Source organism: Solea senegalensis, linkage group LG5 (genome assembly GCF_019176455.1).
Source record: "Solea senegalensis isolate Sse05_10M linkage group LG5, IFAPA_SoseM_1, whole genome shotgun sequence".
In the NCBI taxonomy this organism is placed as follows: Eukaryota; Metazoa; Chordata; class Actinopteri; order Pleuronectiformes; family Soleidae; genus Solea; species Solea senegalensis.
The window spans coordinates 6416674-6439006 of record NC_058025.1 but is presented as its reverse complement, the minus strand read 5'-3'; the positions used below and the strand labels follow the sequence as shown (position 1 = coordinate 6439006).

The 22333-nt window shown below is 39.9% G+C and overlaps 1 protein-coding gene across 1 annotated transcript; it reads right to left on the bottom strand.

Moving 5' to 3' along the window:
* Nucleotides 1-5500: 5500 nt before the first annotated feature.
* Nucleotides 5501-21878, bottom strand: gfpt1 (glutamine--fructose-6-phosphate transaminase 1). Its single transcript, XM_044026541.1, has 19 exons — nucleotides 21812-21878; nucleotides 17487-17594; nucleotides 16946-17053; nucleotides 16711-16836; nucleotides 16027-16085; nucleotides 15803-15937; nucleotides 15662-15723; nucleotides 15499-15578; nucleotides 15293-15401; nucleotides 15013-15176; nucleotides 13204-13299; nucleotides 12753-12850; nucleotides 12447-12567; nucleotides 11901-12058; nucleotides 9271-9385; nucleotides 8790-8917; nucleotides 7752-7919; nucleotides 6786-6947; nucleotides 5501-5875 (listed from the first exon to the last, which is right to left on the bottom strand). Exons 1-19 carry the CDS (start codon nucleotides 21816-21818, stop codon nucleotides 5831-5833), a joined length of 2049 nt encoding a protein of 682 aa, XP_043882476.1. The 5' UTR covers nucleotides 21819-21878; the 3' UTR covers nucleotides 5501-5830.
* Nucleotides 21879-22333: the final 455 nt, after the last annotated feature.

The window sequence follows — 22333 nt, the reverse complement described above, 5'->3', positions numbered from 1 at the left end:
GGTTCACACAGTGCAGACAGAGAGCAGCTGCACACAGCACCACCTCACTCACTCACTCACTCTCCTCTGTGATGGAGGAAAAAAAAGAAAAAGACAAGGAAATCCAGAGCATGGCTAAATGACTCCAGATGTTCCTACAGTATGTTGAATTATGTCACATCCACGAATGCAGTGAGCTATCTTGGAAAATATTAGACACAAGCGATGTGAACAGGCTGCAGGACACGCTGGTGATAATCGTCTGTGACATAATTTTGGGGACAGAAAGTGATTAATCTAAATAAAGAAGTCAGTTTCAATAACATTAACTCACATTTAACATGAATAAAACAAGTTTTTTAGTATCATTTTGTTGTATATAACTCACTGACAGTAATGTGTCTTAAATACAGTGTTTACCAACGTAGTATGTCTGTTCATATTAGATGTATCATTGGCTACAGTTTGTTTATTTTACTTTGCCGTGTTCAATTTGGTTGACACAGTTTTTTTACATGGTTTCATGGGGGTCCTAATACATACAATATTTAAAGCTGTAGCCTGTAACGGTACATTACATTTAAATCTTTGTTAAATTAGTTCACACAATCAGCTCCACACGCACGACTCTCTCCATGTTTCTCAGTAAATCAGAGTTTTGTTTTAGTGTCTGTGGAGACGCAATGATTTTACGCCACGTCAGAGGGAAGGAAATTGGAAGGATAACAGCTACTGAAGCTAAGGCAAAGCGAGACTGCAGCAATCTTTAGGTCAAAGAATTGGCCCCCAGTTCCCTGAAATGTGAGTGACGTAGGGACATACCATAACACATTTTAAAAGAGAACCTTAGGTTAAGGGATTATTCTTGGTTCTCTGAAACACGGGTGAGGTAGTGAGTTAACACAACAATTGTTAAAAGAGAACTGTTGAAATATGGACCTAGAGTCTTCTTTTCAAAAGCAGTGTAGCAGTTACACAATTGACCTTTACAATGATGTATTCATTAATTCATTCATTCATTAATAATGAAACAATTAAACTAAGATCTGTGTGTTTCCGTTACCTTTGAATGACCTCTTGATGTTGATCGGGAGCTGATCCTCTTCTACTGATTCCGCCATGCTGTACTGCCACACATTTGTACAGCAGCTCTGAATGGACAAATCAGGAGGTGACTGCTGTTTCTCATGTTCACCTGAATATGGAGTGTGACACAAGATGTATTCAGATAGAGGCGATGTTAACAGCAACTTTAACGTACAGATGCCACAAAAGTCTTACACACTGGTCCTTTAAATACTGCTATTGTTTATTTAGCTTCTCAAAAATAAACGTGAAAAAACCCCAAAAGTCACTTAAATACTATGAAAAATAAACCAGAAACATGTTAAAAGTCTAGTTAGCAATGCTAACACTAGCATAAGTTTGGCTACGCTATAGTGCGACATTACAAGGCAAAAAAAAACTCAGTTTCAACCTGTTTTCACACATTCACTTTGTGAATGGAGATAGTGAAAGTCTTCACCCTGGCAGGAGTTTACCAAAGTGTACATTTTCGGAAATACCCGAGTACAAGCCTCAGTTTCAGGGTGCATGTCAGTTCACTGTCATACTGTCCTGACCTATAGGAAGAAAAGAGTACCGTGTGTGATCAGTAACACATGTACTTTACCTGCAAAGCCAGTGAAACAGCTGCGTCGATCAAGGTCACAGCACCTGCACACGGTAAAGAATCACACAAAGACACCTTCATTGATTGATAATTCATTCCAGATGAAGTCAGAAGTTCTAACTAAGAGGTTTGACTGAAAAAAAGAACAAAACTCTAAAGAAGGATCACAGACACCTATATCAGGTTCCAAGATGGCTGCCGCTCCAGTCAAAAGTAAAAACACAGCTACTTTTACTATTAATTGAATTTGTGTCTTAGTTGTGTTACATTAAGTCAGTCGTAAACATAGTACATTTTCTATCCGTATCACATGTTGATACATTGACTATGTATGCAAAATACCATGTAGAACATTGCTAGCTACTGGCAGTAAGGGATACTTTAAAAAGAAAAAGTACAAATATCTGACCAGAAAATAATTTTTGGTAGAAGTTGAAGTAACTTTTTAAAATATTACTGGAGCAAGACACTTATCCCCATGTTGAAGATGTGTGACTGAGTAAACTATAGTGTAAAGCAGCTCATCAAGACTAGAAACGCTCTATACAAACCATTTAAATACAACTCTTCTGATTTTATTTGATAATAACGAGTAACAAAGTTAGTAGCTCTTTGGTTCATTTCACATTAGGTCAGTCATACACATTACTATTCAATTTATCCATAGACAAGTTGTTTTGCATCCATGTTTTTTCTCTCTCCAACATCTCAAGTGAAAATACTAGTACCAACTTACAGTGATAATGGAATGTTGCTGCTTTAGCGGCTCCTTTTGTTGTGGTGACCCCTTTTTTCACCAATCATTTTATTTTTACCTGCCAACCATGTAAAGGCTGAACACATTCCTCAGGTCAACCAACACTGGCAGGTATGGTCTTCTCATGAGATGAGTTGCACTGACGCAGAAGCTTCAGCTGTTCCACCTGGCCTTCATCACCAATCTTCACAAGCAGCAGCTGCTTTCCACCCTGTGAAGGAGGAGGAGGGAGATCTGTCCAGTCTGTGTTTCATGTCATGTCAGGACTCTGCAAAATGTTAAGCCTGTTTTCATGAGCACCTCGGCATTTGTCCATGTGGCACAACTGGTCCTGACAGCTATGTACAGCAACTTCAGACTCACTGTCTCCACCATTAGGACTTGATGTGGATTCATCAGATCAGTGCTGCTCTCTTTACAGACTGACTGGACACTCCAACACCTCACTTAACACCATTTGCAATCTGTGATCACTGTGGTTCTCAAACTTCTTATATACAAGTATCACCTGAGAAAATATTAAGCTCTTGAAGAAACACCTTTATCACCAACGTTAAAGCAAAGTGGTGAAAATAGGCCAAGCACAGTCACCTATGGAATTTCTTTTGGCTTCTTTGTTATTTGTTTAGTTTTCTACCCACTCTGGTCAAAATCAAAAGAACAGTATTTCTGATTACTACCAAGTACCACCAGAGGAAGCTTGTGTACCACTGGTGGTACAGGTAGCACAGTTTGAGTACCATGACAAAAGTTTTAGCCAAGATATTAATATTTACCCACTATATTCAAGTTCCCGACCATCAATTTTGAAATTTCTTAAAATAATTGTGACATATTTGCTGCTTAGTCTAATAAAGCACAGCATACGCCAAATATTGTCAACCTCTTCCTGATTTCATTGACCCATCTTCCCATCAAACGACTCTTAAAAACGAGACATATTTGACACTTTATTGCATCGGTTCCACTAATAAATAGTACCCGACTCCCTAAGTGAGCCAACAGACGTTGAGAGAATTCAGTGAAGAATCCCTGTTACTAATGTCTCCAGTCAGCAAATATAATTCTGCATGTATGTGTGTGTGTGTGTGAGTAAATACCAGCAACATTGTCGACCCTTTCAATCAGCTCCATGAAAAGCTCAGTGTTGAAGGAAAGAAATGTAAGGCTTGATTGCAAATGCAAGATAGACATCTTTTTTTTCCACTTGTGTGTATCACAATCTCCTGGCTACTAAAAATTACATCTGGGGTCAGACTCATATGACTGTCTAGTGAATAAACAACTACAGTGCTGCCATATAAGTGTGTATATGTTTGTGTAGTGTCGGGTTAACACATAAAAAAAAAAGAAGGTATATAATTTGGTCTACAGTTGCCAAAGCCATTGTTGAAAGCCACGTTTTTGGTTTGACAGTAACATTCACATTTCAAATCAAAGAGTAAATTCAGTAATAAAATATTTTTTTTGCACGATAATCTAACATGAAACAAGAATAAAGCAACACATGGTCCCACACAGCAGCAGTGATGGCAGGGTGTGAGGTGGCAGCTGGGTGCGACTTCTACTTCAGGTTAGTAACTTCATCTCTGATTCCTCAGGTTTTTTTGTTTTTAAAAATCAGAAACGCCACCAGAAATTGGCAATTGAGCAGTGAAAGAAGAGCACACAAGAACTTCACAGTATCAAAGCTCTTCTCTGAGAATTATGTAAACAAAAACAGTGCATGGTGACAAAACTAAATCTCACTCTGCTGCAAGAAGCTCAGCAAAACAAAGCTTTTTTAGACTCAGACCAAAACCTGAATGTTCATACTACAGGTTTGGTCACATAATATGAAACGGTTCCATTTATACAAAGCACAAGACTTTGTAACCTACCCAAAATGATTTCTACACGATTGTGTATTAAATATTGTCTCTGTGATTTGACTTATGATAACTGACCGAGAGAGAAAGTCAAAACTGGCAAACTGTGCTGTAATTATGAAGACGCAATGACTTGTGGGTTGGAATGATTCAAGAACTCCACTGCGAAGCAAAGACGCTTCAAATTATTAGCTGCCAAAGAAAAATAAACTACAAATAATTGCACTACAGAAAAGAAATTATCCAGCTTTTAAATACCTAACATTACTGTCAGTTTGAGAGCAGCTCCCCGAGGGACCGACCAGGGCAAACACACACAGGTTTGCTCAAAAGATCTGAGCGTGAATGTGGACAAACCCAAATGGCCCTGTCAGTTACAGAGCCGCAGACGTCACGTGACTCACTTTGTTTACACCCGCCATGTTGGCAGGAAAAGTTGCCGCAAAAAAATAAATGGAGTCAGTGCTGATTTCAAGCCGCCACTCTAAAGCCACGGAGAACAAGTAATATATTACAGACTCTCACACCCCCCCCATGCAGGTTGGGGTGTGGAGCGACTGCAATGGTCATTGGGTGGCCGCCAATAATTAAAGCCAGAGTACTGCAAATGTAGCTCACACCCTTCAATGTCTACTGCTTTGTGGTGTATACCACATGACAGTCACAGGGGACAGACCAGTGCAAGCCGTTCATCCCAAGTTTGTGAAAAAAATTTTGATGGATGTCATCCATTGTGTCGTTTGTGAGACAATTTGTCGCATTATGTATCTCGCTGACACGGCCATCGAGCGCAGCCTGTGCCCTGCCTACAGCTTAAAGTATCTTCATCGTCATTATTATACAACCAAAATTGCACAATGAGAGTCAAGACTAACCGATTCATCCATGTTTTGATGGTGGGTGGTAACACATGAATCAAACCCAGCATCTTCTTGCTGTGAGGCAATAGTGCTAACCACTAAGGTACCACTCAATGCTGGGGCCCAATTTAGGTTGATTCCACCTTCCAACTACTCCACTTTTCTTGTCCTGACTGTTTTGGTATCCCGAGCAACATCATCTCTCCACCACCTTTCACCTTTTATGAAAACAGCCAGTGACATATATGTCGTCTATGGACTTGCACAGCACGGATTCCTGCCAAAATGGTGCTTTGTTTTTTGACTGCTGCGTGACAGGATTGCTTGACTTCAGTGACCAGAGCTCTACAGATTCCAACCCCCCCCCAAAAACAGTGATGAACACCACACCAGCGCCAGCCCAGACCCTGCCGCAAGGGATGTAAAAATTACATGATTGTGTTGCGAAAGGTTTCAAAGCCCCAAAACAGTGACGTATATCTACTATGCACAATGAAGATGCAAAACAATTATGTAAAGACTGCATTTAAAAAAAGAAAAGAAAAAAAAAAAGAAGAAAGAAAATAAGGCAGTGACACAAGACACAGATGGGACATTGTCTTCTCTTGGCTTTGGCATACACACACACTCCCTCTCCCTGTATGTTTGACCATGTGACTGCCAGGCTTCTGTTGTTGGTGATGAATGGTGTACTTCACTCCACTGTCACAGACTTGGCCAGGTTTCTTGGACAGTCCACCTGTAATAAAAATAGGAGGTCAAAAGATAAAGTATAACACAGGTCATCATTTCATTGGCTCACTAATCTTATTTGTCTCTCTTTTTAACACCATTTTCACTCTTTTTATGAGACATTTGTGCTGATCATTTACTACCTAGCTATAACCAGTATGGTGTCCTAGAGGGTTCATGCTGTATTAGATTTACAGTTGTTGCTTTTTGCATTGGTGTTTGTGGCTTTTACGTTCAAGTCTTTGATGTTTAAGTACTTGGGCCATTTTTTAAAAAGCACAATGCTCCACCTGCAGACGCGCCCTGCCTTTTTAGTCTGTTTATACTATTTTTCATCCTTCTTATCTTCTTCTAATATTTTAGTCTATGTGAGTATTTTAAGCTATTTTGGTATCTGCTTTCCTTAACCTTTATTGCTGTAATTTTAAGTTACTTTTATTCAACCTTAATGTTTCCTCATTGATGATGGGGTTTCCTGACCGTTTTGTTACTTTGTCTCTTTGAATATATTTTTTGTTGGCTCCATGTCTTGTGTAAAGCACTTTACAATTTATATTCGTTTGAGAGGAGCTATATAAATCAGGTCTGACTGAATGATTGACCTTTAAGTTTTAATGATAATTTCACTTTTCCTTTTCCAATATCTGATCCAGTAATTTTGACCAATCTTGGACTGATACTGATGCTGGGATGAGCCAATGTTAAAATATTGGCTCATCCCAAATGTTAACATTCTTTCTATTTGTCTGCTGCATGTGTAAAGATTGACACTTTCATGAGACTAAAAAGGTTTTTAGACTGCAGAACTAGAAACATATTATGCACATTATCCGTGTCGTGAGTGTTGAGGGGGAAAAGTTCCAACAAGCAAAACACGTTGGATCACCAGTTCCCGCTGAGCTTGAGACAATACTCACGTCATAACCTCGGAGAACAGCCAGGTGAAAGGACAGCAGCTGCAATGGTATGACGCTCAAGACTCCTTGCAGACAGTCCACACAGTGAGGCACTTTGATGGTGCGGCACGAGTTCTTGATGGTCTCGTAATCGTCTTTGTCACAGATCACAATGGGACGACCCTGTGAACAAAAACCAAGACAAAAGACTGTAAATGTATTGTTAATCTTGCGCAGACATCATCCTCAACTTGCACACAAGCTGTAGAAAGCATTATGACGACAACTTTTCTTTCCACACCTCTCCTTTAGCCCACATCTGCTGCAGATTACCGACAGCCATGATGTCACACGGCTGAACCAACCCCACCCTTGTGTTTACTGAGGTGAAGGATCAGAGGTGTGGCACAAAAATGACTAAACATTAACCTGCTGAATTTGAACTTAAAGTGATCTGGTTCACATCACAACAACATTAAAACAAAAGAGGAGACCTACTTATACAGTCAAATTTCAAATGAGGTTAGTCGCTTTTCACAATTGACTTTTAATAAATCCTGCAATGGAGTGGAAAAACAGATTTTTTTGTGCTGGCATAACACGTCATATTCTGAGGTTTCATAATAGGCTCTGGAACCTTTCCTACTATGGACCTTGATCTTGAAACGATCTTCAGTCCTAACTTAAACAAAAAATCCTTCATTCATTTCAATAATTTTTTGCAATCATAGTTGCATGTATAACCATTTATGAGTGTTTTGAATTTTATTTTATTAATCCCCTTAGGGAAAGTATTCCTCTGCATTTGACCCATCATAGAATTAGGAGCAGTGGGCTGCCACACTGAGTAGCTCCCCCAATGCTCAGGGGTACCCCAGCCCTTTTTTGGCCGGGTGGGGATTTGAACTGGCGACCCTCCGGTTACAAGTCAAGTTCCCTTTCCACTTGCACAGGTTTTGTCTCATCCCTGGTGAGTGTAGCACTCACCTGGCGGGCGACGACCTGCTGCAGGGCGTTCTGACATTTGACATAGGTGTGGTCCCTCATAATGATCATGATGACCGGCATGAGTTTATCGATCAGGGCCAGTGGACCGTGTTTCAGTTCTCCAGCCAGGATGCCCTCTGAATGCATGTAAGTGATCTCCTTGATTTTCTGAACAGAATGGAAAACAAACAGGTCATTAGTCGTAGTCATTATGTTGTCATTAGTTGAGGAGGTCACTGACTGCTGGGAACAGAGCTGAAAGGCGAGATGAATGTTAGACACAGACTTTGCCAAGCATGCTGTTGTTTCACATTGCTGCCAGCAGGGACAGAATGGAAACACTGATTTCATTCATTGTCACAAAAACATCACCTAATAAAATCGAACCTGCCACGTACATTGATTTAACAATATATTAACATCTTTTTTTCCACATTTACTGGAAAGTCAAGTTTGTCAACCACTGTCTTCCAGCATCCGTCCAGATTTTACATCACTGCACACAGGACGTGTTGACCCACTGTTGCCTCCATTTTTTCCTTCTGTCCCTGCTGGCAGCCATGTTTTAAGTGAAAGTGAAACTATCCCATTAATCAAGGTAGGCTGCAGGGGCTCGATCTCACTGAGCATCACAGGAACTGAGTAAATGTGAGTAATTACACACAAACATAAACTAAGCAGAAGAGAAAGCCCTGAGAGGATGGCTCTGGATAAAGACAGGAGACAAATGGATTACATCACTGATTATGGATCGAGGGCCAATGAAGAGAAACATTTTCTTCAATAACAATCAAGGCGTGGGGTTGTTTTGGTTGTTATTTTGCAATTCAAAAGAGGAATGTACAGCCACTCAGAGACAATTACCCATAAAATAATGCACAGGCTTTTGGCAGGAGTTACAAGTGGAGTTCATTTTCAGTCAGGTATTAATTTTATAAATCCCTCTGGAGACAGTTGGCGTACAAAATAGAGCAATTGTATTGGCACACACAGAAGAGAAGATAGAAAAAAACAGAAGTGGCAGAAAACGTTGCTCACCAGCGCTCCTTCCAGGCAGGTAGCATAATGGTAGCCTCTGCCCATGATCAGGACACTCTTCTGCTGGTACAACTCTACTGCCAGCTTCTGGATCTCATCATCCAAACTGAGGACTTCCTTTATCAGATCTAACATGGGCATAACAGAAACACAGATATGAAGGTTAGATAGGAAGTCTAAAAACACATTAAAACAATTATAGCTGTAAGTTGGAGTAAACCTGGATCTAAACATCCTGTTGCCGGGTAATACAAGGACTTCTTTTGCTTTAGATCAAGAGCTGCATGTGAGGGGCTTACAGCCACCATCTCGCCCTCCCTCCCTCCCTGCCCTTTTTTGTACCTTCCTCATCCAAGAGGATTTTTTAAACAAACAACAAAAATTGAAACAGGCTCTGGATGCACTTGATCTTTGTTTTAAATCTTGTGTGCGTGTGATCGAGATTCCCCTGACTGAAGCAGAAACCTGCAGTGTGAATTACCTGGAAGCACTCTCAAGCCTTGGATTATCTCTCGGCGTCGGGGCTGCATTGAAATCCTGTCATCGCACATCAAGAGTGCAAACATGACCAGAGCCACATACTGGCTGGTGTAGGCCTGCAGAGAGAAGACAGAAAAGTAGCATATGTTTTTATACGTGTCAGGCAGGATGATAGTGGGAGGTAGAGATATCCAGGTTCAGTCACCTTCTATAAATTATATAAAATGTATAGTTTTTCAGACAGTTCATAAAGAAAACAATGAAACTGTTTAAGACTACATGACACACCTTGGACACACATTCAGTTTGTAGTTTCAGTTATATTGACCAAGCACTTTTCTTTATAGACAGATATAGAGCTCATCCCTTGGTGTATGCACACACAGAGATACTGCAATATAGCTTGTAGTCACTCGGTTACGAAAGGTCAAGCAGCTTTCCTCTTTTGCAGCACAATACTGGAACCACAGAGCAGCAACGTGATCCTCCTGATTTTGGCCTCTGTTTCAGCAGAGTTTGAGGAGCCTTGAGCTTGTTATCTCCATGTTTTGAAAGTGAACTTTGTGTCCAGCTCATAATCTGCACCAGATGAAAAATGGCAGGAGAAGCGGATTTTAATATGCACCCATGCAGATTTACAATGCACACAGTTGAGCTCAGTCAAGCACGTGCCATGACAAGCCCATATTGGAAAACCTGGCACACACACAGGTGTGTTACCTTTGGGGTGTGTCACATGAACTAAGACCTATCCCTAGGTCTTAGTTTCATTAGGACCAGGATTTGGTCTCCATGAGGACTACTGGTCCTGACAAGATCAGTGTTTATGCCAAAAAAGGTCCTAAAGAGGAAAAAGTACACACAAATACATAATTCTGGAAAAATCAATGTACACAACCTCATTACAGGTTGTACATCCTAGACTTGAAGCCCACCATCATCACAGCCCTATTCTGTTCCTTCATCTTAAAGCACATTTGGCCTTCCATGCCCGTTTTCAAGATTAAATCAGTGTTCCAGTGAAGCCAATCCCTTTCATGGGACCCTCTAGCCTCAGAAAAGCCAGTGTGTGGGGCCAAAAAATAGCTATAAAACCTTGACAGTTTTTTTCTTCCCCTGAAAACAGCCTAACCACAGTTGCACAGAATGCTGACATCCAGCGTTGTCAACTCTGACGGGCCAACATATTTAATCCACATGGTAAAATGTATTTTTCATGCAGAGCATGCCATCTGTAACCCTACAATGATGAACACCCTTACATACAGCTGAAACTCTCGCCGTCAAAGCGAAACAGATGTGGACTAGAAAACAAACTTTACCCCTTTAAATTCCCAGAGGATACTGGTATGTGATTCAAAAAGGCATTTACTGTCCGTTGATGAGCCAGCAGGATTTGCCTTTTGAAAGCATCAAAGCATTTTGTCTCAAGTCTCAAATTATACCATAAATCGTGAATATGACCAGATCAACTGGAAGAAAATCTTCTGCATGTTTCCATTTTCCACTTGAGAAAAGAAAAAAAAATCCAAATTAGCACGAAATAGGGAAAAAAAAACAGGCAAAGTCCATGAAATCTGAGTTATTTGGAAACTGGATGTGATACATGTTCTACAGTGATCTGATGAATTAGGCTGTGCAACATTTGGTTGTGCTGGGTGTGGGTGTGTGGCCCAGCCAGCCAAGCAGTTATTGATGGCGTCGTTGAGGCGTGCTCTGGGGCTTTGGTGCAACACTAGAGTCGCTGAGCCAAGCCCAAGGGCTGGGCCAGGGGGGACCTGCTCCTCTTTACTCTGCTCTGAGTCCAAACTGGCAAACTCTTTTAGTTTTGGAAAGAGGACGAATCTGAAAATCCTGCCTTTACACGAGTTGAGATGAGATTGTCAGGCTTCTTCAATTCCCTTTGGTATAAGAGTGGGGGGAAAATGTCAGCTTGCAAGAGGCGGGTTGTGACTCACAATGAAGATTTCATATGGGTTCCATTCAGTGTCAGTGGGTGGTGAGTGAGTGAGTTCATTGATGAAATGATGCAAAAAATTGGTGTTAAGCTGATAATAAAAAATAAAAATCAAAGAAAACTTAGGGTAACCTTTAAATATTTACAAAGATGAGTAAGCCCATCAGTTCCAAACAACTCTCACTATAACAGTGTTTTGTACTCATGGTGCTTAGCGACATCATCATGCTGCATACGGAGGCCAAAGCAACATTATACTAGTAACGCGAGACGACTGCAAACAGGTTGGAGCATGAGCGGTTTCAGAAGTGAATTTTATTGGTCAAAAAATCTGAGAAGGTTCTCAGTCATCCAGGTCATTGTATCTCCAGGAGTCAAAAATACCAAAAAAAATATTAATTCAGCAGTTTGACATGATGAGCGCTTCATGTCCCCACCCACCCCTGAGCTGCAGCTGCGTATAGACAAATGCTCAGTCAGGTCTGATAGTTTTGGTTGACAGACCCCATTTTCAGATGACGGACGCAGCATACTAATAATGCTACATCATTTCTGCTCATGAAGACATCAACAATAACAAAAGCCACCATATGTTATGCACTGCAACACTACATGTGTGATAAACGCACACTTGCATGGGCTTGGAAACTAAACTCATGGGAGCTTAGCCTTACCTTGGTGCTGGCTACTCCAATCTCAGGCCCGGCATTGATGTGGACTCCACAGTCCGTCTCCCTGGAGATAGAGCTGCCCACTGTGTTGGTGACGCCTACAGTCAGAGCCCCTCTCTCCTTACAGTAGCGCAGGGCCATGAGGCTGTCAGCAGTCTCTCCTGGAGGATCGGCATTAGCAGGGAAAAAAAAAGAACACAAAAGTTCATGCAATGCAACAGTTCTGACAACAAAATGATGCTGATTTATTAGTTTGTTCGGAAATTACTTTTTCACCACATGGGGCTAATTTGAAACAGCTTCACAGAAAAACCACAAGGCAAACCGCAGACATATTAGACACACACAAAAAAATCACACATTTTCAAGACTGCTGCAGAGTGTTTAGGTAAAAGAGTACTCAACACTGCAGCAGATGTTTGACTCTGCTGAAACTAAAGCAGGGTATAAGAAGAGATTAATCCCAAAGAACTAGAGTGACTCTCCTTCATAAACACTTAAACACAGTAATAAACACAGGGTCAAGTGCAGATTGTACCAGCCTCCCACCTGACTGGCTGATAAAAAAGCAGACATCGTCTCGGAAGACGGGAGTGTTCCTGTCCAAGAAGTCACTGGCCAGCTCCACCATGACAGGCAGCTCGGTTAACTCCTCCAGGACCTGGCGGGTCTGAAGAAATGACAGAGGTTTGTTCACCATCATTCAACGGTCAGGCACATGTGCTCGCATATAAACCTCTCACACCTGTGTCCACATTACAGAACTTTCCTACTGGCTTAATGAACACAATATGGAATGGATGACGAGACAGACACTTTCGAAAAAAGGACAGCGTTTGCCAAGTGGCTACTCACTGCTACTCCTGCGTGGTAGCTGGTGCCGCAGGCAATAAGAATAAGTCGCCGACACCGCTGGATCTCTTTGATGTGGTCCTTCAGTCCACCCAGTGTCACTAGAAAGCAAACCCATAATCCATCACTTTGCTTCATTAGTTCCCATCTCATTAAAAAAGGTCAAGAGATCAAAGGGCTGTGGGGGAAAATTCACTGACAAGGTGTTTCAGTAGATTTAACCTGTTTTTTTTACATGTATGAATCTCTGCAGCAAAAGACATCCTTGTTAAACATGGTAAGAATTTTATGATGTGTATTGTTTTGTAGGCAATAGAAATAAAAAAGGTGTTTTCCAAAGTGCTTTTCTTGTCAGAAAATTAGGGACATATGAGCATATGGGGAAAAAGGGGGGGAATAATGCATTCATGTGCACCATTACATCAGTGATTCCTCTGAGAAAAACCTCTCTGACCTGTGTTGTTGTCAAAGTTGATTCTCCCCCTCATAGTATTGACCACAGACTCTGGCTGCTCAAATATCTCCTTCTGCATAAAGGCGCTGAAGTTGCCTGTGGTGGGAGGATCAGAAAAAAGGTGAACTCTTCCAAAAGAAAACAAAAAAAGAAATTTTATGAAGTCAAACTTAGGGCTCAAGGAAAAACAAAGAAAAATTATTGTAATGTTTTCACGTTTTCCTGGAAATGTCGGGTCATGCATCAAATGAAGAGAATCTGACATTACAAATCAGGGAGATAGTGTTTTTCCATCACTCACAAACTGTGACAGTGACATAATAAAGTTGTTTTTTTTTTCAGCCTGCCTCTGAAAGCAATTTGGGGTAACGCGAATTAGGTTATTCAGCATAAAGGCTCCAGAAACTGAGACAGAGAGTGAGAGGCTGAGTAATGACGGGCCCACAAAGGAATGTCAAGAGCAGCCAAATCCAGTTTACCTCTGCCCTCTGCTGGATTATTGAGGAAGAGTCAGCGGAGGAGAAGGAAAAAGATGTATAATTCATACGTTATTGGGGCAATGACACATTTTCTTTGTGTTTATTCTGTAGTTTAATACATAGATTTGATACAAAACAAAAGACTGTCAAGTGCAGACTTTAAACTGTAATGTACCCAGTTTAATATTTCAAGTCAAAGCATCATGACAGTTCAAACTTATTTTTAAAGGCTAAAACGATCAGTTAATTTTGCAATGAGTTGCTTTAAAAGACTATAAATCAGCAAACATTATGATATTTTGTTTGTTTGAAAAGCTGATTCGAGCTTCTTACATTTATGGTTTTACTTCTTGTTTTCTGTTGTTAAAGTTTTTAAGACTGGCATCAGGGCAGCAACGATTAATCAATAAATAATTCATGACTGAATTCATCTAAATAATTCAACTATTATGATAATCACTCTCTGAATTCACAGCTTCTTAAAATGTAAATATTTTCAATCTTCTGAATAATTTTGCAGACATTTGAGAATATAATTTTAAAGGTTTGGGAAACACTTACTTACTTAATCAAGAAAACAATCATCAGATTATGAAAACAATGTTTAGTTGCAGCCCTAGAAGAAAAAGTTTTGTGGAAATAGTGTTCACCGATACAAACATAGATGCCTTCTTCTTTTTTGTTGCTTTTCAAAGTATATTTTCTACATTTGTTGACATTTTTTGGAGCAAACAAGTCATCAATTGATCAAGATTAATTGCTTACCACAATAATTGTTAGTAGCAGCCCCTAATTGATATGACCTTGTATGTTTATCTGTGTCAAAACTAAATCAGTAGATTTGTATTGTGATTTGAGTCACAATAGTTTGCCATCTTTAAAAAGTGGGTGCCCAAACAGAAAGACTGGGAAACACTGGCTTGGCTTACAATACCAGACTGCAGGCATGTGGAGGGAGTGTCGCATATGGGGCAAGAGTTACCGTGGCTGCAACAGGATATAAAAACTAGAAACTAACAGCCACACTTTGATAGGTTTACGTCAATAAGGGTGAAAGATAAGGAAGATATAAACCTCCGGGCATTATCTGAAATGAAATAAAGTAGGTTTCCTGCTGTGCAACAGATCCAGCAGTGTTGTAAATACCTGGGTGTTAAAAAGGATAGCCTCAGGGCTGGATGCATATAGCCAAAAAAACAATTTAAGCAGCCAGTGACTCATTAAGACTTACAAGATAATGACATAATTACAGTACACAATTACAAGAGAGAGGTATAAATTATAATTTGTGCTGGGTGTACACATGTGAACGCATTGAAACCTGACTCACCTTTCATGATCTGCTGCAGTTCCATCTGCAAGGTCTGGATGGCGCGGGCTGGGTAGTCTCCAGCTGTGCGCTTTATCCTATGAATGGAGAGCCGGCCTTCCACCACAGCTGCCACATCGTCGTCCTCCAGGAAGATGACCCGATTTGTGTGCTCGATCACTGCACTGTTGTGTGACAAAAAACAAAACCCATGTCAGACACCGTGTGGGGGGGCAAGCTTCAAGGAGTCAAGGATTTGAAGCTATAAAAGATGGATACAAAAACATGGGTATCTGCTGACCTTGCGTCTGAGGCAAAGTAGTACTCCACAGCTTTCTCATCCACAGGGAACAGACATGTGTCCTGATCTGATCTGGGAATTGCGCCACAGCTCTTCTTGTCTTTAGCAGCTGAGAAGATAAGATAGAGAAGGACTTCGGTTAAACGTATGCCATCCTTATTCCCGAACATTAGACAGACATTTATAAACAGATATAGCAAACGTACAGGAGCGGTAGAGCACAGGGATATGATCTGTGGACAGCTTGTGATTACTCCTCACTCCAATCAGCAGAGGACCTCCCCTCCTGCACAGCAACATTTTAATGAGCCAACAATACTTTATTCTGCAATAACTAACAGTCTGACAGCAGCAGCAGTGGGGCTGTACCTTGTGCCAACTGCCTCTCCGGGGAAGTGGACGCTCTTGAAGACCAAGGCAAATGCTCCTTCCTGTTTGGTGGAAGAACAAACAGGTCAGACAAACTCATTAATGTGCTGATCACTTAACATGCACGAGCAAGGCTCTCACCAACTGCTGGATCACCCGTTCCACCAATGTGGCAAAACTGAGGTCGTCACTCTCCCGGTTGTCATACATGTACTTGGCCAGCTTAGCGATGGACTCTGTATCGGTTTCCGACTCAAACTCATAGCCCTTGCTCTCCTGTGACACAGATTGAGAGTGTGATTCACGTCTATAAGTCTGAATGATGTCGAGAGGTGAAGAATAGTTTATGAAAGATATTTGCTCACCAGAAATTTCTTCAGGTCCTTGTAGTTGGTGATAATGCCATTGTGGATGACAATGAATTCTGTAGATCAACAAGATCATCATGACTTTTAGATATCAAAGTATAAAGAAAGAAGCATAGAAGAGTAAGCTTTCTATAGCCTCTTTCACACTAAAATGTGCTCTTTCCTGTTTTTCGCCACTGTGTGTGAATCATGACGTCACAAACGTGCCACAAAAAAAGAGTTAGAGAAAGATGAGAACAACAACACCATGGAAGTGAGTAGCTATTTTTACAAGTAATATGAATAGGGCTGCAACGGGCAATATTATTGATATTAATTGATTATTTACCATAATCAATTAATCGGTTGATTTTTTTTTTTTGTGCAATTTTGCACATGTAAACACAGTGACTGACAATGTTACTGTTGTTACTTTTTTGTATGCTTTACTTGACAGTAAATAAAGGTTCTCTACAAGCACTCATGGCTATTTACATACTAATGTCCAGAAGATGACTGTGCGCCATAGAGTTCATATCAGTGTGTTCACTCAGGTCTTGCTTTCCCACCAACATCAATCAGAGCCGAAGCTGATAAAAACCTTGTTAACTGTGAAGTCATTTGACCCAGGAGCGAAAGCTAATTTAAACACATTCCTCCTTTGACAGGGTGGAAATGGGGTTTGTCTTTGACACGACTTACCGTTGGTCTTATCAGATCTGTGTGGATGGCTGTTGATTGGACTTGGAACACCGTGGGTGGCCCAGCGTGTGTGAGCAATGCCAAGATGAACATCAAACTCCACATCCAAGTCAATATCCTGCTGCTCTACAGGTCAAACAAACACAGAAAACATTTATTAACAGTACCAGAAGTACAGGAGGACATAATTCAGTTGTCAATAACTGATTAAGCGAGGAACTCCCTCTGGACTTACTGTGGATCTCCTCATCAAGAGCCTTCACTTTTCCACGTTGCTTGATCAGCTGGATAGACTTGGCATTTGACTCCCACTCCTTGCCATTTCCCCCATCAATGCCCACACCTGGCACAATGAAAATTGCATTAAAATTGGGGATCACAGGTCCTCAAGTATGCCATGACCTTGTCTTGTCTTGTTTTTGGCACAACTCCAACATAACATGAATGAAGACAAAAATCCTAATGATGTTGACGAAATCATACAACATTCAGTAATTGGCTCCTTTCCATTCCAAGACTAACCTAACCACATAATAAAGGCTGTTAAATAATTAACAGTAAACATCATCATGCTTAGTACCTAAGTAAAACATTATAGAGAAAACGTCAAAAAAAACAACTCCTGAGGGTGAATTTAATGTACTAACATCATATTGGGACACACCTTTCATGACTTGCTATGTTACCAGGCAAACAGCCACGGGGACAGAAGGAACAGGCACTGATAAGCAAGGAAGAGTGTGGTTGCAATAGAATACGTATTTTTTTCCTCTCACCAGCTGAGTCATAGCCCCTGTACTCCAGGCGCTGCAGTCCTTTGAGGAGGATCTCAAGGATCTCACGGCGAGTCCTTGGCACATGGTAGTTAAGATAGGCAAAGATTCCTAGAAAGGAAAACAAACATTTTTTTAGAGCGGACTTAACTGTGAAAGAGAATTTCAGTCTTAAAGCGAAAGGCTTCTGGAATCGAACAAAATATTTGACACTGTGTGTTTGTGACAAACACATGACACTAAACCAATGCGTATGGATGGATTAAGACACACAAGGACATATAGTTATATATTATAATATGTATACTTTATTTAATTTATTTGTTGTAAAGGCCCAATGGGTAAGAATTATTTTTGTCCGGGTTTGGAATGAACATTTAATAAATAGATATATAATGAGTAAAAATAAGTGATAATAGTAAGTAAAAACTGAAAAGTAATTGAGCCAGTGTTTCTGTTTAGAACCAGAGTTTACTATATATGACAGGTCAGTGAACACATCACACAGGCTATTGAAGCCATCCACAGTGGATGTTATCATTTCCCTCCATAAACAACTAAAAATAAACCACCTTGGATGGATTATGCCAGTACTTATCAGCTATTACAGTTCAACAAGAGTTGATGAGAATTGATGGTCATCAATGGTGAGTCTGATAAGTCTCATAAGTGACAATGAAATGGAGACACTGCCCATTAGGAAACTACAGTGGCCTTAGCATTCTGGAAAATGTGTTGTTCTTGATAGCTTGTTTTGTAGAAATATAGATATTGAGCCTCTGTAAAGCAAGAATCATGCCTTATTCTGAGGCTACAAATATAAAAGTATTTTTATTTTAAAGCAATTATACACTTACACAAACATACCTACATTTACATATTGATAATTTGCCAATAACCCTTCCTAAAATGTAACACACTGGACTTTTAATAATATATATTCATTAAAATAGACCAGAATGGATATGTCAAGGTAGTTCCTGTAGACTGTAACATGATTCTTTTGTGACAAATTGGAACAAGCTCAACTCAGTGATGCCAGTCTCTCTTGTTAAGGGCTCAATGAAAACAAAGTGTAGGGTAAAAACCAGTCTTACTGGAAGGATCGCAGGGTTGAAACATATTTTTTTCTATTTATGGCAGTATAACCTGTTTAGAGAGACAATGCAGAGGTACAACAACAAATGTCTCATAAGACATTCACATTTTAGTGACACATTTTTTTATAGCAATTATCTGCAAACATCTGGCATCCACAGCTAAAGAATCCTCGAAGTGATGCATACTGAAGGGTCTGTGAGTGAGTAATAAACGGTTAAAGGGGAGGCATGAAACACAGCCCTACACAGTTAACTAAATGCAAATATGGAGCCAGAAAAACATCCACTTCAACAGAGCATTCATTCATTAAGTGGCAGTGGATGGAGGCAACTAGGGGCAACTCCTCAAGTAATAGTGCCAAAGAGGGAAAAAAAAATGCAATGCCTACCAAACTACTTGGTAGGCATTGCATTTTTTACTAGTTACCATTAAATATTGAACACAGTTGTCTCTTCTTTTAAGGCTACATTTAACCAACTAATCTATTTGACCTGAGATTGTAGTGACAGTTTGGCATGGGCCAATTATCTCGCATGAACACAGACATTGATCCACATTTTCTAAAATCCTAGATATACAGAGGAAACAAATTGACCAGTGTTACAAAAAACATGTACATTTGTATGTTACCAAAATGTATGTTGTAGTGTGAATTAAAATTAAAAAAATATTTTAATGAAATTATTTTTAACTCAGAAGGTCCTGGAATGAGTGGAAAGATACTTGTGAAACTCCTCACTAACTCGATTATCCCAAAAATGGAAATAAACTATGGTCAACAATTTTGTATATTGAGTAAGTTTTCTTTTGAGGAGAGTGACAAACAATACAGTGTAAATACACTCTGGAATAAAAACATCAACTGCTTATTAACTGTACTACATGATCTTAAAATACTTACTACCTTACCATTTCAGACAAAATGGTGTACCTGGTGTATTTCTTTGGCTTTTTAATGTTAAATGAAGGATATGTACACATTTTGGAAACAATGAAATTGCCCATAAATATGGTCAAATTGTGCTATAACACAAATAAGTTATTACGCGACTCTGTTTTTTACCTAGATATTTGGTGATTCCATGTTTTTTATAAGCAATACATAATATTTTTACAAATGTATTCAATATATAAATGTGATTATTATCCATGACATTATGAAAGGCATTACAGATACTTGACGATATTGAAAATCTCAGATGCTATCTTGGATCATGTCCTGTTACAGATCAAATATTGCTCCTGCCCTAATGCAACTGTTCAATATTTACAAACTAACTGGTCTAACTGGCACAAGATTGTGGTGGAGGTGAAGGGGGACAGAGTAAAATTGGTTATCAGTCACAAGCGAGAGACGACGAGGGACAGGCGAGAAACAGGGACAGTGACTGATACCAGCAGGACATCAGTTACAATCCACAAACAAATCCTGACCCAAATGCATCTTCTTATAGGAACTCAGTCAGTCAGTTATGCATCTATATAAGATTTTATTGGTAGCCAAGTTGTATAATCCTAAATATGGAGTGTCGAACTTCACATCCTAGTTTAATGCTTTAAATGAGGAATTTTCTGTAACAGAAAGTCACCTTGTCCCATCTAAAACCTTCATGCATGGCTGCCTGTCTTAGCCAGGAGTCAGCACACTGTAGCAAAAGAGAGTGAGTTATATTCCCGGTTAAATAACAATTTAAAGGAAATAAAACACTGACTGTGTGCTCTAAGCCAGCGGTTCTCAAAATTTTTATACCAAGTAGCACCTGAAAAAATATTGAGCTCTCAAAGTAACACCATTATCACTAACATCATCCTCCTCTTCCTCACATATACTTCACACACTGGTATAGTGACATTAGATTAAGATGGAGTGAGAGATAAGGTGACTCTAATTTAACTTTTTGTTATTATTATTATTTTTTGTTTCATTTTCTATGAAATTCCTCTATTCCGATTAAACTCTGGTTTAAACTAGGGGTGGAGCAAAATAGTGATTTGGCCATATATCGTTGTCCTTCCTCGTGCAATATGATAATCCATATGTCTGGGCAAATATTGATATTTTAACTAACAAATTAAAGGCGCTCTTCAGTAAATGGTCCCTGCCAGTTTCACTTGCCAGGGGTCACGACTTGATGTCTGGTGGTGACTCTGCTTGGAGAAAGCTACGTTATGAGATGCCCCATCCACGTTCAATACATAGACTTTATGCACTTTGTTCTTCATGTTGTGAATAAATCCTGCACTTTTCACATTAGTGTTTTGTTTCTTCATTTAGACAGATATTGTGACGTATCGCTATATAGATTGTCTTGCAATATCGTTTGTCACAGAATCGTTCGTGTCGTGATATTATTCGTATCATGAACCATGTATTACATATCGTGAGGTATCCAGTGTTCCCACCCTGAGTATATAGGATATGATATACCTTTACTTTACTTTACAACACAACAGTATTTCACAATTTCCTCTAACTACCACCAGAAGAAGCTCAGTTTGAAAACCGTGGCTCCAAGCTTCATTTAAGGCTTTCCACATTTTGTAAGAACCTCTGGTTGTGGTCTCTTTTTAAAACCATTTATTTATTATACATTACTACTCGTTTAATTTTATTTGATTTGATACTGCGTCTAGTTTTCCCCATGCCAATATATCTTATAATATATAAGTATTTTACAGGATTTTGAAAGAACACATATATTGTATAATATGGCAGTGATATGGCACCGTTTTTTTACTCTTATTCAAGGGCAGAAAGCATGTGGGAGACTCCAGCCATTAGAAAACAACATAATCAACTCACAGCTAGTCAAAGTATCTTGACATGAACATATCAGTGTCGCAGCTTTCATGTAAACTACGTGAGGGGCGTAAAGTCTGCGCAAACCACGTTAGCCGTTTATGGTTAGCGTGAAGAAAGCAGGACAGCGTTTTTTTCCGGTTATTTCCTGAATTCGACCAATTTACATCAGAAAGCACACGTCACATGTACCAGGAAATTTAACGTTTGCTTGCTAACGTGGCTAACAGCAGCATCAGCAACATCAGCTCTCACAGTTGTGTTCGCTAACTCAGCTTTAGCCACCCCTGGCTAATTTCAACTAACTTGACAAACACCAGCGTTCGCGGTGTTTTAAAATGTGCTTAGTTCGCTGTTCTGGTGATTAAAGAGCGACGAACATCGCCCACAGAGAAAAATAGACACGTAGAATTAACTCGCTACTCACCACACATGATTTCAGATGCGCTACCACGAACATATACTACTCACTGGAAGCCGCTGAGACAGAAGCCTGTCATTGAAAAGCCCCGCCCCATTATAGTCTCAGCCAATTATCAGTAACCACCGAATTTCATAGCGTCTTTTGATTGGTCAAGCGGCCTTTCAGTCAAAGCAAATGTTGACGCAGGTACTTCTAACGTGGCAGAAGGAACCAGGATGCACGTCCGTGGACAAGACAGACAGTGTTGTACTTGTTTGATCTGCCAAATTTTAAAATTTTATAAACTTTAACAATGCTCAGACCAATTAATCGATTATCAGAATAGTTGGCAATTCATTTAATAGTCGATGAATAATCTAGCGTTGCAACCCCACAAATAAGTGTCTAATTAAAGTGATCTGCATGTTCTTCGATTTAAAGTGGAAGCTGGATTACCCAGATTACAACCCTCAACCTTCAACAAATGTAAAAATACGAATACAATTTAGTGTGATTCTGACAGTGATGTCCATATCAGTTTAACTG